This window comes from Cucumis melo, chromosome 7, assembly GCF_025177605.1.
Source record: "Cucumis melo cultivar AY chromosome 7, USDA_Cmelo_AY_1.0, whole genome shotgun sequence".
Lineage (NCBI taxonomy): Eukaryota > Viridiplantae > Streptophyta > Magnoliopsida > Cucurbitales > Cucurbitaceae > Cucumis > Cucumis melo.
The window spans coordinates 10,092,230-10,107,478 of record NC_066863.1 but is presented as its reverse complement, the minus strand read 5'-3'; the positions used below and the strand labels follow the sequence as shown (position 1 = coordinate 10,107,478).

At 33.3% G+C, this 15,249-nt stretch overlaps 1 protein-coding gene across 1 annotated transcript; it reads left to right on the top strand.

Annotated features, from left to right (window-relative positions):
* Positions 1-2,065: 2,065 nt before the first annotated feature.
* On the top strand, positions 2,066-3,586 carry LOC103487535 (uncharacterized). Its single transcript, XM_008445874.3, has 4 exons — positions 2,066-2,184; positions 2,300-2,464; positions 2,616-2,766; positions 2,849-3,586. The coding sequence occupies exons 1-4, from the start codon at positions 2,125-2,127 to the stop codon at positions 3,349-3,351; spliced, it is 879 nt and encodes a 292-aa protein (XP_008444096.1). The 5' UTR covers positions 2,066-2,124; the 3' UTR covers positions 3,352-3,586.
* Positions 3,587-15,249: the final 11,663 nt, after the last annotated feature.

Sequence of the window (15,249 nt, the reverse complement as noted above, 5' to 3'; positions counted from 1 at the left end):
CTCTTATACTACACTACAAGATCAATTTTTGGCGATTTCGAGACTTTTTATCCAGACACATCATTTAAGGTGGGCAAAAACGTCTTTCTCTCGACGAAAATCTAATTCGCTGGCAATATTTTAGACATCCATATATTTTTTTATACATATTTATGCCGAGGCAAGATTTGTACATATGATGACGCAAACAATGTCGTTATAAGTTTTAAAAACAAAAACTGATACATTTTGATACATATTTATGCTGACACAAGATTTATACATATGATGACGCAAAATTTATATATATGGTGATGTCAAAAAGAAATTGTCGGCATAATTTTTAAAAATAAAAAACTCATACATTTTTTTACATATTTATGCCAAAAAACATATTTATACATATGCCGACGCAAAAACATCCGCATAGGTTTAAAAAATAGAAAAAAGATCCATACATTGTTTTTACATATTTATGCCGATCGACGCAAGATTAATATAGTGATAACCAATATTAATTTTATTTTCGTACATCAGTATGTTTTGTTCTTGTTTGATATTGTGGACTTTTGGACAAATGAATGTCATTTTGGTTATCGCAATAGATTTAAACCAAAGTCCTTCATTGGCCCTTTTAAGTCACGCGATCTTTCCTTTAATATTGCTTTTGTTAAAGCCATATATTCAACCTGAGTTGTAGATAATGTCATTATAGATTGTAGAGGTATTTTCCAACTAAGTAGGTTATGACCATAGAGAAATGTGTATCTTGATATATAGAGATCTTCTCTCGTCAAAATTCCCTATACATAGTCTGCATCTACATACTTATATAGTTCAAAATTTGATTTTGGTGATCTATGATAGGTTAGTTTAAAGTTTCTGGACCAAATCATATATCTTAGGATCTATTTAGTGGCTTAACATTGTCTCTTAACTGGGTTTGATATATATCTACTAACTATGCTAGCTAAATAAGAAAGATCATGTCTAATGGAAAATCAATAAATACACTAGGCTGCCAATAGCTTGAATATCGGGTACTGCTGACATTTGATTTAAATGTTCTAAGTCAGATTCTTTGGGAGATCAATTGGCTTTGTATAGTTAAAGTGTGAAACCTAAATGTAGGGTCACATGTTTAGCATCACTTGGATTAAACCTTTTGACTATTTTCTCCCAATAACTTGACTACTTATGCTCGTAGATGATTCTTCTTTGTTCGTTAAGATCTCAATCCCTAAAATCTTGCTTGTCCAACTCCTATCATGTTAAACTCTCTCTTTAAGCATTTTTTTACGTAAGTCAAATCTTGTTTGGACTTTTTGCTGGTAACTTATCATCCACGTAAATGAGTACATACACTTTATCCTTATAGGAAGATGTGTTTGCATACATATGTCAGAGGAACTTCTCTTAAACCCAATGCAGAAACGTAGTAATAAAACAGGTATTAATTGTATCCAATACAACTAATATTTACCCTCATAAATTTGAACATTTCAAATTTACTTAGACATATTTTATTCTTGATGAAGCGTTGTGAGCAAGCGATGAAACTTGATGAGTCTACAAATTATAAGCTCTGAAGATCCAAGATTATTTGACTAAAAATTTCAATTAGTCAACCACCGCTATATACATATACTCATAGTTGAATTCTTAAGCATATAATAAGAAAAGTTATGTTAATCGGTATAATCACTAAAAAGAAGTTGATCCTCCGTGAGTTGTTTAATTATAATTTAAATTGAGTTAAATGTTTGTTTGTTTACCCCTCCAGTTAGCTCTTTTCTGTAAGTACCATTAATTCTTCTAACAAAATTACCTTTTTAGAATTTTTTAAAATAAGTTTAAAATGTTTAGAAATATTTTTAAAAATTCTTTGTTTTTTTTTCTCCAAAAGCAAGAAAAAAAATGGAATGATTTTATATGTTGACGTTCCAGTGGGCAGGGGTAGGAAGTATAAATGTGGCAACAACACAATTAAGAAGATGGTGCGGTGGCAGCCTACGTGTCGGCCGGTTGAACCATTTGGGAATAAATTAAAAGAGGTTAAAAAATAGATATATAGTATATTCCACGGCGCCGGCAGCTCTCAATTAGCACAAGAACAAGGATCTGGATTGAACCGAATTGAGAAATATGGGAGAGGGGGAAGAAGAATTGAAGACGAAAGCCGAAGATCATGAAGTTGAAATTCAGGTGTGTGTGTGTGTTTTGTTGTTATAAGTTAATAATGATAATCAAGTTGATATAATTAATAGCATGTATGTAAGTTCATAATAATTAGTTTTGAGTTATGGGAATTAATTTTCAGGAGAGGGGAGAAATATTCTTCTTGTATAGGCCTAAAGTCGAAAAACAAGAAGTGCATAGCCCCGATGAGGTGCAACGCTTGTACATTATTCTGCGGCCACTGTCCGGTGAGAAGACGGTCGAGGAGAAACAATGTAAGGATGGTGGACAGAGTACCCACACCCAGGTTAATTAATTAATTCTACCCAATACCTGCATTAACTTTTTAACCATTTTATTTAAGAGATGTCCAACTTATTTTTGTCTGAATTAAAAGTAGATGAGTTAAACATGACCGTAAACCCTCACTTTGGCTCTCATACAATACTTGAACACAGGAAGTTAACATCAAAAAGCAACCGCTGTTACGGTTCATCATTATGGGTCGAAAAAGCCTTCCACACCCATCCCACAGGTCTCGACCATACTGGGGATTTGTGGATATGGTCACTACCAACGTTCAAGAGATCAAGATTGCGCTTCAAGGAGGTACATCCCACTGAATCTACATACCCCATGTATTTTTTGTAATCAGTTGCAAGATAAAATGAGTTTCTAATGGCAAAAGCAGAGGAATACGACACTTCAACTCGAGGACATCGCCATATTTCTGCGGCAAGAGCATTGGGGGAAGGCATTTACCGTATTCTAAGGCATAATCCAAAAAACAAAAACAATAATCACACTCATTTGATCTACAAGCTAGAGTTTCCAGCGGCAGACGAGAAGAACGAGCCTCAGAAATCCTTTAATATTGAAAGGGAAGGGTCATTTGTGATACAAATAAAGAACCCAGAGCAAGGAGGTGCAGGTGGTTCGTCTTCTCAACACAAACGCAGGGCTCAGTTTCCAGCGCATTTGCAAGGTCAATTTGGGCATAAACGGTATTGCCCGGCCGACCCGCCTGAGTTCTTAAATTTTGAAGGGTGTGAGTTCTTGTTGATATCGGCTTCCGATGATATAGAACAGGAATTGGGGTTGGAGTTATTTACTGAAGGAGAAGAATGTGATTTGGTGAAGACTTTTGGAGATGCTGTTTCCACGAAGCCTCTTTTCGAAGGTACTTGGGTGTAGTGTGTGGTTTAGAGACATGGGGTAATGGAGTGGCTTCTTGTACTTAGTTAATTATTAGTATTAGTCTTTTTTATGTTCAACTACTAATGTTTTAAGTAGATGTGTACTTGCCGTTGAAATCAATATTAGGAGGAAATTATTAGAGTATGGATTCTAGAGTCCTTGCTGTAGGAGTCAATGTCGAAAATGACTTCTTATATCAAGTATATGGTTAGCATTTTGTGATTTTCCTTCATTGGAGTTGTTAAGAGTGGAAGGGGTGGAGAAGGCCTCCAACGAGGATAGAGATTTCTAGTTAACCAAATAGTTCACTTTCATTGAAAACGATAAGTTTGCACCTCTTAAGAGTTTCTTTCCCTTCTTACCAAGACTCGTTTTTACTCGGAGTGCACTATCATATAACATATATTTTATAACCTATTGCATGTACATTCACAATGAGAATATGTGCATTTAAAGCTACGATCTATTATGTTAGAGATAATCATGTCCCAAGCTACGTACACATTCTATAATCTGCTATGTTAGAAATGATCAGGTCCTAGGGAATATGTATACTACGGAATTTTTTGTATCACGTCTCTCCTAACGTTAGAGCTAGGGATAGACATGACCATCTTGCAAGGAAATTCTACAATGAAGCAGTAAAACGTCTCAAATCTTGAGATAAATGGAGAGGAATTAGCTTCTGTAGATGTTATCTTTAGTACGGAGAGGCATCGTGGTTAAAATTTTGTGTGTCTTCTTCTTTGTCCGTTTTTGTTGACGTTACTTTGAGGGAAATCTCCATACAAGTAAACGAGTGGGAGGAAATGACATTTCCCTGTCCGCGTTTTTTTCGTAAATGTTTCCAAAGAATTCATCGCCAAAATCACTCTAAATTGGTGACAGAAATGAATATCTACGCATATATTGAAAACCTTCTTGGATAGAAATTGCATTTTGGCAATGCAGATGTTGGCATTTTTATCCATGCGCTATATATGTAACATTATATAGCATCATCACCAGTGCTATATATGTAACATTATATTTTTGCAGCAAAAAACATTATATTTCTTGCGGCAGAAAAAAAAATGTTTTTCTCTTCCATATTCATTATATTATTACATGCTTTCATGTAACAAAAAATATCCCAACAATAAATTTAAAAAGAAAATATTTTCAGCTATTGGTATTTAATTCTTCAGTGCAAATACACAGAAAAATGACTGCAAATCGAGTTACTTGATATTGAGCAAGTAATCGTGTGGAAATTGAGTTACTTGATATTGAGCAACTAATCGTGTACTTGACATTTTAATGTACACTTTGGATTGTTAAGTATATTCTAATCATTTGATAGCCAAAAAAAGAAAATGTCAGCTTATATATTTTTTAACTAGATTTTCTAACTTAACTAGTCAAGTAAGTTAGTATATATGTCAAGTAAGATAATATTTTCTTACTTTTCTACGTGTCAATGGATTATTCTTGACATTAATGTCCTATCATATTTGGTTACTCTTCAGATTTCATTTCTATCAAATATATGGATGCTTGACACGAGAGAATGAATATTCAACTCTTTACATATTTTTGATGTCATATATATTTTTTGTTAACATGTTAAATATATTGAATTTTTCATCTTTCATTTCTTCCAATGATTTCGTTTAGACAGATTCATCAGCAAAATTAAATAGTTGCACAAGTCTATATATCAGGTCAATACATCCAAATAGAAATTCCATTCTTCTTTACCTTTCATATATATACATATGAACAATGTCAAAATTTTGCAATAATATATCTATCAACTCCGACGATCCAATATCAAAATTTCAAAATTACAAGACCAAACCAACTGTGCTATTTCAAAAATTATAAGACTACAATTCTAGTTCAAGAGACACAAATTTAATTAACGAAGCTTGAAACTCAATGACTTTGGATGATCTTGGCTTCAAATACAAACTTGGAAGATTCTACAACCTAAATCAAAATACAACAATATCAAGTTAAAATGGGTTCACATTACAAAATTTTATCACATAGTTTTATTTCTAAAGCCACAAAAGAATAAGAATAACCTTACGTTGAAAATTTCCAACAATATTTACTAAGAGCACATATAAACCATGTAACCAATATAAGTTTAAGAACCCATTAAAAACAGTTTTTTCCTCAGCACATATCTTTGAAGGTTTCTGATCTTTGTAATGTCCTCATGAACATAAATTCGAGACCATCATTAGTGTTGATCCACTATTCTCCAAACTTAGAACTGGGAGATGGGAGATGGGACCCGATAAGTGAAGTCAATTTAGAGAGAGATGGAAATTAAAGGTGGAAATTTAATTAGGATTGAGATTTGAAAAAGAAAATTGATATAGGTTTAATTTGTAATTCAAAATTACAAAAAATACCAAAAGTTTTTAAAACAAATAAAAGGAAGTGTAACGCTCCAAAATTTGAGGAATTTTAATTTTATTATCTTAAGTGTAATTTTGAAATTTTGGGTGTTATTTAAATGTGGAAGTATTTTACTTTATGGAGATCTTATTCTATTGGATATTTGAAAAATATCTAATTGTTGTTAAGTTGGAATTTATGTTTGTTTTGGTTGGTTAATTAGTGAAGCTTAATTACTTTGATTATATAATTAATTGCTAAGAGAAGGATGAGATGATTATATTATGGGTAATATAATTATTTAAGATTTGTTTATTTCATTTTGAAAAAAAAAAGAAGAAAATAAAAAGGAGATTTGATGGGTTTTAGATGAAGAGAGAGAAGATTTTATTGTTTTGAACCGCGCCTCCAGTCGTTCTGCGCTGCGAACCGTACCCGACCTGCAAGCTTCCAGCCGAGCCGCGCCTGGTGCCTATCTGAGCCGGTCTCCCTATTTTAGCCGAGCCAGTCCCTGTCTTCCAAGCCATTGAGCCACCTAGCCTATTTTGGTCTTTTTTACCCATTTTTTGTAAGTTTGATTGGGTTTTTGGCATACTCATCAAAGATTAATTTTGGATTAAATTAAGTTATTTTTCTTAAAAGACCGGTTGGACCAATTGGAATTTGGAGTGTGGGATTTCTCCAGTTAAGCCAAATTTGTTGAGACCTTGATCTTGGGTAAGTTACTTAGACTGAAATTGTGGACTTTAATTCTGTGAAGGATAAGTTATTAAATTGGTGTTTTCTAACTATTTAAGACGTTGCTGCTTGGAAAGCGTGATTTTACTGTTAGAATTTGATTGAGCAAATCTCTAAGTAAGAGATCCTACTACTAGACCTTCGAGTTACATTAAAGAGACTGCATGTATGAATATATGGTTATGTATCAATGGTAACTAAGTACATAACTCGAGGTTATTGAGAGAGAGGCTGATATGGTAATTGTGTCTGCTGGTTGACTTTATGGTTAGCGTTGATAGTATGTCGATGCTATCGCTTGAAAGGAATGGAATTCCTAAAGCGGAAGCATATGAACGCCGTGCAAGTGAATTTCAATTTATAAAACCAATAAATTCAAAGAAAAATAATAAACATGCTTCTCATGGAGAAAAAGGTGAAAATAAACTAACCTTTGTAAAACCAATTCTTCTTCCAAGCTTCAAGACACCACAAAATCTTCCTTGTTATTCTCCAAGTAAAAAATCATAGAGAGTTGTGGGCTTCTGTAATTTTGGTGAGGGAAGAAGTTTTTGGGAGAATTTTGTTTCCTTTTGAAAATACAGAGAGATTGTAAGATTGTCCTTAAAAAAAATTTCCTTTTTTTTCCTTTTAAAACAAATCTTAACAATAGAGGGGGAAGTATAACTTCCCCTTCTTTCCCACGTAGGGAGTTATTCATTTTATTTAAAATATATATATATATTAAATAAAATAAAATCAATATAAATTTAATTAATATATATTTATATCTCATATAATATAAAATCAATATAAGTTTAATTAAAATATATTATATCTCATATAATATAAACTTTATATTATATCATATATAATATAACCAATGGTTTAGATCTCTCATATAATCTATAGTTCTAATATGAATCGAATTCAATTTTAACCTATAGCTTATTTATGAATCTTATTCATATTGTTATTATTATTTGAATCATATTCAAATATTAACTTTTCTCATAAAAACTTTACATTATAATGTATCGAATACATTATATTAATTGTATCATATACAAGTTATTTCCTTTAATCAATTTGAACAATTCAAATTAAACCAAAATTTGATTCTCATATATCCTTATTGAGCTAACAAGGGGACCTTATGGACCTACAGATTGAAACTCCAATGAAATGAGATTAATTAATTAAACTCTTTAATTAAATTAATCTCTATTCATTAACTATTAGTCATTCCACTAAAGACTAATAGTTGCACTCTTCTTACTGTAGATATATTTTTGTGTCCATTAGATATAACCAATCAACAGTGCAATGACCGTTCACAAATTGCTCGTAAGTACAGCTAGGCCAAAAATTACTGTTTTGCCCCTATAGTTACATCTAACTCCTTCAGTACCACTGATTCCTCTAATGAACAATAATTATAGTCCTACTATAACTGAACTCCTCTCAGACCAAGAGAGGGTGTGGCGCCACATTGTTCAAGCCCTGGAATCAACCTTTAAGAGAGCAATTTCTCTACTTACTCTATCTATAAAGAATGAGTGAATTCCTTGTGTAGCTGTGTTCCCAGCTCCCCAATAAGACGAATCCCCAAAATGGTAGGCATATTGAGTCAGCTACATAGGCCACTCTCACCCATACAAATCAAAGGATCACCTTCATAGGCAGGAGTTCACAACTCACTCAGGATTCAGGTCAAGTCACCTATAGTCATCCTGGTGAAATGTAGTCTCAACTAGTAACGGTGTTAATAAGAGAGACTATTCATTTCATGGTCTGGTCTTATACAAACTCTTTGTATAGAATACCCCCGCGCTAATGTCTCGACATGAATGATTAGGATCAAATCATTTATAGCACTTTAGAACAATTGTAACAACTACAAAGCAGGTCGTATTCGTAGTGTCACCAGGATAAGGTATCTAGCCTTATCCATTTACTACAGACCTTTTGGGTTATCACTTAAACATGATCCACTTGTATGTCTCCACATACATGTTTAGGTTACAGAAGATAACCTTGGATGTTAGTTTATTGGTTTTGTTAGTTAATGCAACTAAATGTCAACTAAAATAAAACACTTTATTTTATTAGATAAATAAAAAGTTTGTATAATATATACAATTACAAACTACAAGACCACGAGATTTAGGGCATCAACCCCAACATCGCCTACGTTCTAATGACATAGTTTTGTGGTTGAGGATGACATGATATGATATGTTATGGTATGATATGTTATGACATGATTTGTTGGAGTATCATATGTTATGATGATGATATGTTATGTGCATGTTATGGATAGGGTGTATGTTAGCTTTACCTATTAGAGTCGTACCCACATGAGTGTCTTTCGGGATCACCACTCTTTGGACGACTGTGTAGTCCGACGGGATCACCAGTCTGACATTGACATTGACACAGACATGATTTGAGAGATCCGACGGGATTGCTCACACTTATGATTGCGTAGTCCGACAGGACCACCAGTCTGACATTGACATTGACATAGACATGATTTGAGTGATTCGACGGGATCACTCACAGCCCAATCGTCTTAGGTGTTCCCTTGGGTTCACCAAAGACTAGCTTGTTCCTACGGAATCACAGATTGCACGTGTTCGGGAACGTGTTAGTTCAGAGGTACCACTTTTCAAGACTCTAATAAGAAGTTAACAGGCACCTAGCGGGACTAGTAGTGGGTCCTTACTGAGTATATTTTTATACCCACTCTTTCTATTTCTTTTTTTCAGGCAGAGGCAGAGGTAAAAGCAAAGGCAAGCTGGCGAATGACCAGAAGTGACCGTGGCGAGCCATAGGGACCCGTTTGCTTCCGCTTCATATTATAATTCGGATTTAAGTATTTGCATTTTTATTTTATTCTTTATTTGTTATTTTATTTCTTTAAAATTAGATAGGACCCGAGTTAGGATTTTATTTTTAGATTTATTTCTAAATACATTTGTTTATGCTTTTAATGAGAAATTCGAGGTTTTATTTTATTTTTCTATTTTAATTTTTCAAATTTTATTTATCTTTTAAATTAGTAATGATTTCGGGTTAGTATAAGGAGTTGAGTCATTACAAGAAGCCTATTTATAACTAAATTACATGAAAAAATACATGTAATTTGTTCATAAAATCTCAACACCTAACATTCCACTAACCATTAGTGGAACTTAGTGAGCTAGGTTTTTACATCTAATGTGGTCACTTACATCTAAGTATTAATGGAATTATACAACAAAATATTAAATTTTCCTACTATCTTTAGTCAAAGGGCAATATGGTCATTTGACCTTGCAAGACAAAATTTGACTTTGTAAGTCAAAAGTCAACATTTTGGCATTTTACCATTTTGTCAATCTTGACTAATTTTGACCTCCCAAGCATGAATTTTCATTCATTTTTCTGAAATTCAAATCATATTTGAATATAAAGTTCGTCAAAGTTTGACTTTTCAAAGTAAAAAATCAACATTTTGACTTTTTACAACTTTGACCATTTCCACCAATTTTGAGCTTCCGAATATGAAACCACATTCATATTTTAATATTTAAATCAAATTTAAACATAAAGCTCTATTTCAAACTGATAATCGAAGAGTATATCGCATATATTTGTCAACTTCTCCCTCTTTACCTAATTCGAACAATTTGAATTATTCAAACATATTCTTCTAAGTTAATTTCATATGAACTAGCAAGAAAATCTAATGGACCTATAAATCATGGGCTCCAATGATCTAAGATTAACTGTCTAAACCCTTTTAGACTAAAGTCTACATCTTTAGTCTAAAAGGCATTCAACTAAAGTCTCGTAGTTGCACTCCTCTCGCTCTAAATATAATTGTATCCATCTAATATAACCATAATTAGTAGTTAATCATTCGCAGATTGTTCATAACCTCGGCTGGGTCAAAATATCATTTTACCCCTAAGACTACATCTTGCTTCTTAAGTCCCACTGATCCAGTATTGAATAAATGATTTAAGGTCCAACCTATAAATTGAATCTCTCTCACACCAATGAAAGGGTAGGGCCCCTTGTTCAAGACTTGGATTCAGTCCTTAAGGGAACAACCTATCTACCAACCCTAAAGCAGGAGGAGTGAGTTTCGTCTTACACCCTATGTCTCTAGCCATCCATCCAATCTTACCCCTGAAATGGGAGGCTTATTGGGCCAACGTTGTTGAGCTGCCCTCACCTATGTAAATTTAAGGATAATTTCGTTTGATCAAAAGTTTATAGTTAGCTCTGGATTAAGATTAAGTTACCCTAGGTCATCAATAATCAAAATAGTTAATTTTATACCGTCAACGGTGTTATAACTTAAAAGTGATTATTTTATGGTTCTCATCACACCACGTCCCAGACACGTCCTTGCTTAGCATGCGAGATGTGGTGTGACTTGAGCATCCTTGACGCGTTTAAACACCAAAGACACTTAGTCTTGAATTCCTTAAGCTTTGCTTACTAGCCTAAAGACTTTCCTTTATCTTAAGTTTCAAATATTACAAATACTTTTAGGCAATATAAAAAAAAAAAAAAAAAAAAACTTTACACATAAAAGTAAACAAAACTAAAGCTTTCTTAAACTTCGTTAAGTGTTTTACAATAACTTTAGAACAAATACATAACACTACTCTTACAACTTATATTAGAAGAAAACTGAGATTTAATGCCGGTTGGAAAAAATGAACACAAATGTTTAATGTTGGTTTTAAAAAAACAGATCTTTAATGTCAGTTTTAAACCGACATCAAAGATGAAGGATTAATGTTGATTTTAAACCGACATTAAAGATAATAATTTTAAATTTTGTAGGGTTCCATATATATAAGGTTTCATTTGTTGTAGGTTTCCAACCCCAAAATCAGGCCTCTTCATTACCCTTGTTCTTTAACTTTCCCTTTCACTTTTCCTTTCCTTCAACTTCTTCCAACCGCAAGCACATCCAGCACCAGATCTGACCATTTTTCTTTTATCTTCTATCTTGTATCTTCATTCTTTTTCCCTTTTGTTCAAACTTTAACATTGTTCTTCCTTCCTTTTCAACTTTTTCCTCAATGTCTCTCTGTTCCATCAGACCTTTTCCACTAACTTACACGCATTCTCTCCAACCACCATCATGACCGACACTTCTTCATCTCACCCCTCCACCGTATGCTGTCATTGGCTTCATTGCCTCTTGGATTGTCAAACTCCTCCTCTATAAAGGCTATTTCATATGAGCTAGGAACACCCTCAGAAATCCAAGTTAGATCTTCTTATTTATATTTAACCTAATTCGTCATGTATTTTTAGTGTGAAATGTCAATGAAATCTTCAGAAATTCTTTTTGATTTTGAGCAGGATTATTACTAGGTTCTTTTTTTTTTTTTTTTTTTTTTGATTTTGATTATTTGTTGTTATAAAGGATCCAAAGAATGAGCATTTTAGAGAAGAGAATCGATTTTTGTTTATCTGCTGGAAAGGTAAGCCTCTTCTTTTAGTTGCAGCTTGGGGGTTTCAAAAGCAAAGCTAATGATAATAAATGATACAGTTTCACTGTAAAGAAGTATTGAAATGCCTTTTTAACTTTCTTCTTCTTCTTCTTCTTCTTCTTTTTTATGTAATCAATTTTTGTTGGCATAAATGGTGCTCAAGACCTCACTTCCTCGGCAAATGCATATTGTAACAAGGTTCCCAAGTTTATTTGTTTTTTGTTTTGTTTTGTTTTTTTTTTTTTTAAGTTTCTAAGTTGATTGTTGTACATACAGTACTAATAGTCCTGAGGTTCAGTTTTTTGTTATCTAAATATTTATTTTCCTTAAAGAGAAGATGTTCGAGGCCATCAAATTTAATTTTTATTTGCAATAAAAACAAAAAACAAAAAAATTATTTTCTTAGATGACGAAAAAAAAAGTCTCAACTTGGAAATAGCAGAGTGAGGTGTTTTTAACTGTTATAGATGCAAAACTTCTTTTATATCTCTCAAGATCTTTTGAAGTCGAAAGAGGAAAATCGGTCTACCACAGCATGCCCAAGTACCCATACTGAATGAGAATGCACCCAAACCTCTCTTTTCCGCCCTTTCCCACGGTTTTGAAGTGACTTACTCAACTCTGAATCACTTGACTCATAGGTCAAATCCCCAATTTCATGACTTTTGGGCCTAGGTTATGAAATAGCTCGACTGAAAGGAGAGGGGGGTGGAAGATTGAAGGTAAATTCAGTGGTTTTTGCTTGTATTTTCTTTCTATTTTATATATTTTTTTCCTTATTTAGCAAAAATCAGACTTTATGAAGAAATAAAGGGTTTGAATAAAGAAAGGATTTCTCCTTTTAAGTCTGAGGCTATAAGCCTTGGCAAAGAGATCTAGATATGAAACTCCTTCTCCTGCAACCGGAAGAGCTAGAGCAAGCGGTCCGTGGTAGTTTAATTTAAGAGCCACTGCCGAAAGAACTCAATCCGGTCGAGCTGAGTCTTGAAGTTAGCCCTTTCTTCCTCGCGCGAGGGAGCCTTTTCTTTATTATGGAGGTTCTGCTCTTTCTTATTCCGATTCTTCTTCCCGTCCGGCAAACAAAGCGAGCTCCGTGTAGTGGGTTGCCCTCAGGGCTTATCTGGAACTCATTGGTAGCGGCTGAGTTTGCTTGGAAGTAGAGCTAGAACTTCAGCTATCACTGACTCTGAGGAAAAGCTGCCGAACTTCCGACCCTGTTGAAGGGAGGAGAGGTCTCGGGCTGCTAACTTGAGAAAGAGACTGATTGAAAGGCGAAAGATCAACCTATTCCCCGACGAGCTACTTTCTTCTGGATAACTGCTTGATGTAGGCTAGTCCTAATTTCTAGTTCTAGCTTGGGTCGACTTTCTGTCGGTGCCCCTCCCTGTTGTCGAGAGGCTTTCCCCTTGAGATCTTTTGTTCATGCTTTCTTTTCTCGTTCGATTCCTATTTCCTAGCTGGATGAGGCTTTTTCTTTCAGTTGCCTTTCTTTCACGATCAATCCTTGGATTGTAATTTACATTAAGATGTGAATGTCCCAATTCTTCTCTTATCTGAAAGAAATCCTTTTTGATTAATGATTCCACCTTCTTTCATTTAAGGTAAGGGGAAGAAAGGTCAGGACGGAGAAGTCAGAACCTACGGCAAGGTTTTGATGATTTACAAGACTATTATTTAAAAGGAGCAAAGAATTTCCGTATATACTTTAACCAATTTTGAGTGAATTACATAAAAAGGTTCGTTTCTTTTAGTCTAAGAAAAAAGAGTATGTTCATGGTCTAAGAAATAAGTGCTTGAACTTCTTTGCTTATTTTATTATTGTTGTTGTTTTTGTGATTGAGAAATACGTGCAATCTGGTTTAATGGAATTACAATATTACTCTCTTTGTGCTATATTTCATTCGAAAAAGTCATGAGATAATCAATAAAACTTTTAGTTAATTCTAAAGTAATTAACTATTGTAATAGCTAGAAGGACAGCAGAAGAAAACAACACAACACTACTACAAAAATAGACTCTCTTGACAGTTTTAAACTATCAAGAATTATTATTCTGATGGTTTTAAAATCGTCATTGAAGCTAGTGTCAAGAAAGTCAAAAAAATTTACAGTTGGTAAAAACGTCAAGAATAGTGAACATTGACAGTTTATAACCGTCAAGTATACAAATTTTCATGACAGTTTAAAACCATCAAGAGTATAAGTGTTCATGACAGTTTAAAACCGTCATGAATATGAATATTTATGACCTTTAATAACTGTTAAGAGTATGCTTTTTCATGACATTTAATAACCGTCAAGAAAATGATTGTTTATGACATTTAAAAACCGTCAAGAATGCAATTGTTTATGACATTTTAAAACTGTCAAGCATTTTTTAATTTTTTTAATTGTAATTCAATTATATTTTTGTTCATTTATTATGCTCTCGTTGGTCATGTATAGGGGTCTAACAGTTGTTCCATAAATACATATAAACGAAAATGTTCATCAAATATAAAACCTTTCACCATATCATTTCCAAAACTTTGCAAATATTCATATCATTTACAAAACTAATATAAACAATTCCATCAAATTTCCAAGAATTCAACTCAACGTCCTCTAATTAACTAACTTAGCCCAAAAGTATACCATCTATATATATAAAGTTTCACATCTATATACATAAATTTTCAGAATGGCAACCACAACAAAGTTTCAGAACAATGGTAAACGGCATCCAAACGTGTTCTCTCTACTATATGTAACATAGAGAAACTCATCCTCATCCTTCCTCTCATCATAGATTGCAGACATCAGTGATCCTGAAGAAATAAAGTTAATAATTAAATGATTTTATTATCTCACTTGACTCATTGGTGCAAAAACACCGTATGAAACCGAATCTCCATTCCTTTTCCATTTTTTAACATCTAAAACAACCACATAATGAAACTCATGTTACAACTCTTAGAACAATTGATCGAGTATTTTCAGCTTATACATAGTTTATCATTTCTTTTGAGAATATTACATGCGCTCGTTTGTCAATCCCTATGTAGGATTGTTGGCCTTTGCTCACTGTTTGGCCATGGTATTCTCTCCCTTAAGTCTTTTCTGCTTATTTTACCCTTTACAACAACTAATCGACTATGTACAAATTTTAAAAAATAAATAAAAGATATTTAGTAAAAAATAGTTAAGGGTTGCCCCTTAGTGTAAACAGAATAATCATCATTTTGCTTTCCTCACAGATCTAAACCCAAGAAGAGAAATGGGTGTTTAACCTATTGGCGGTAGC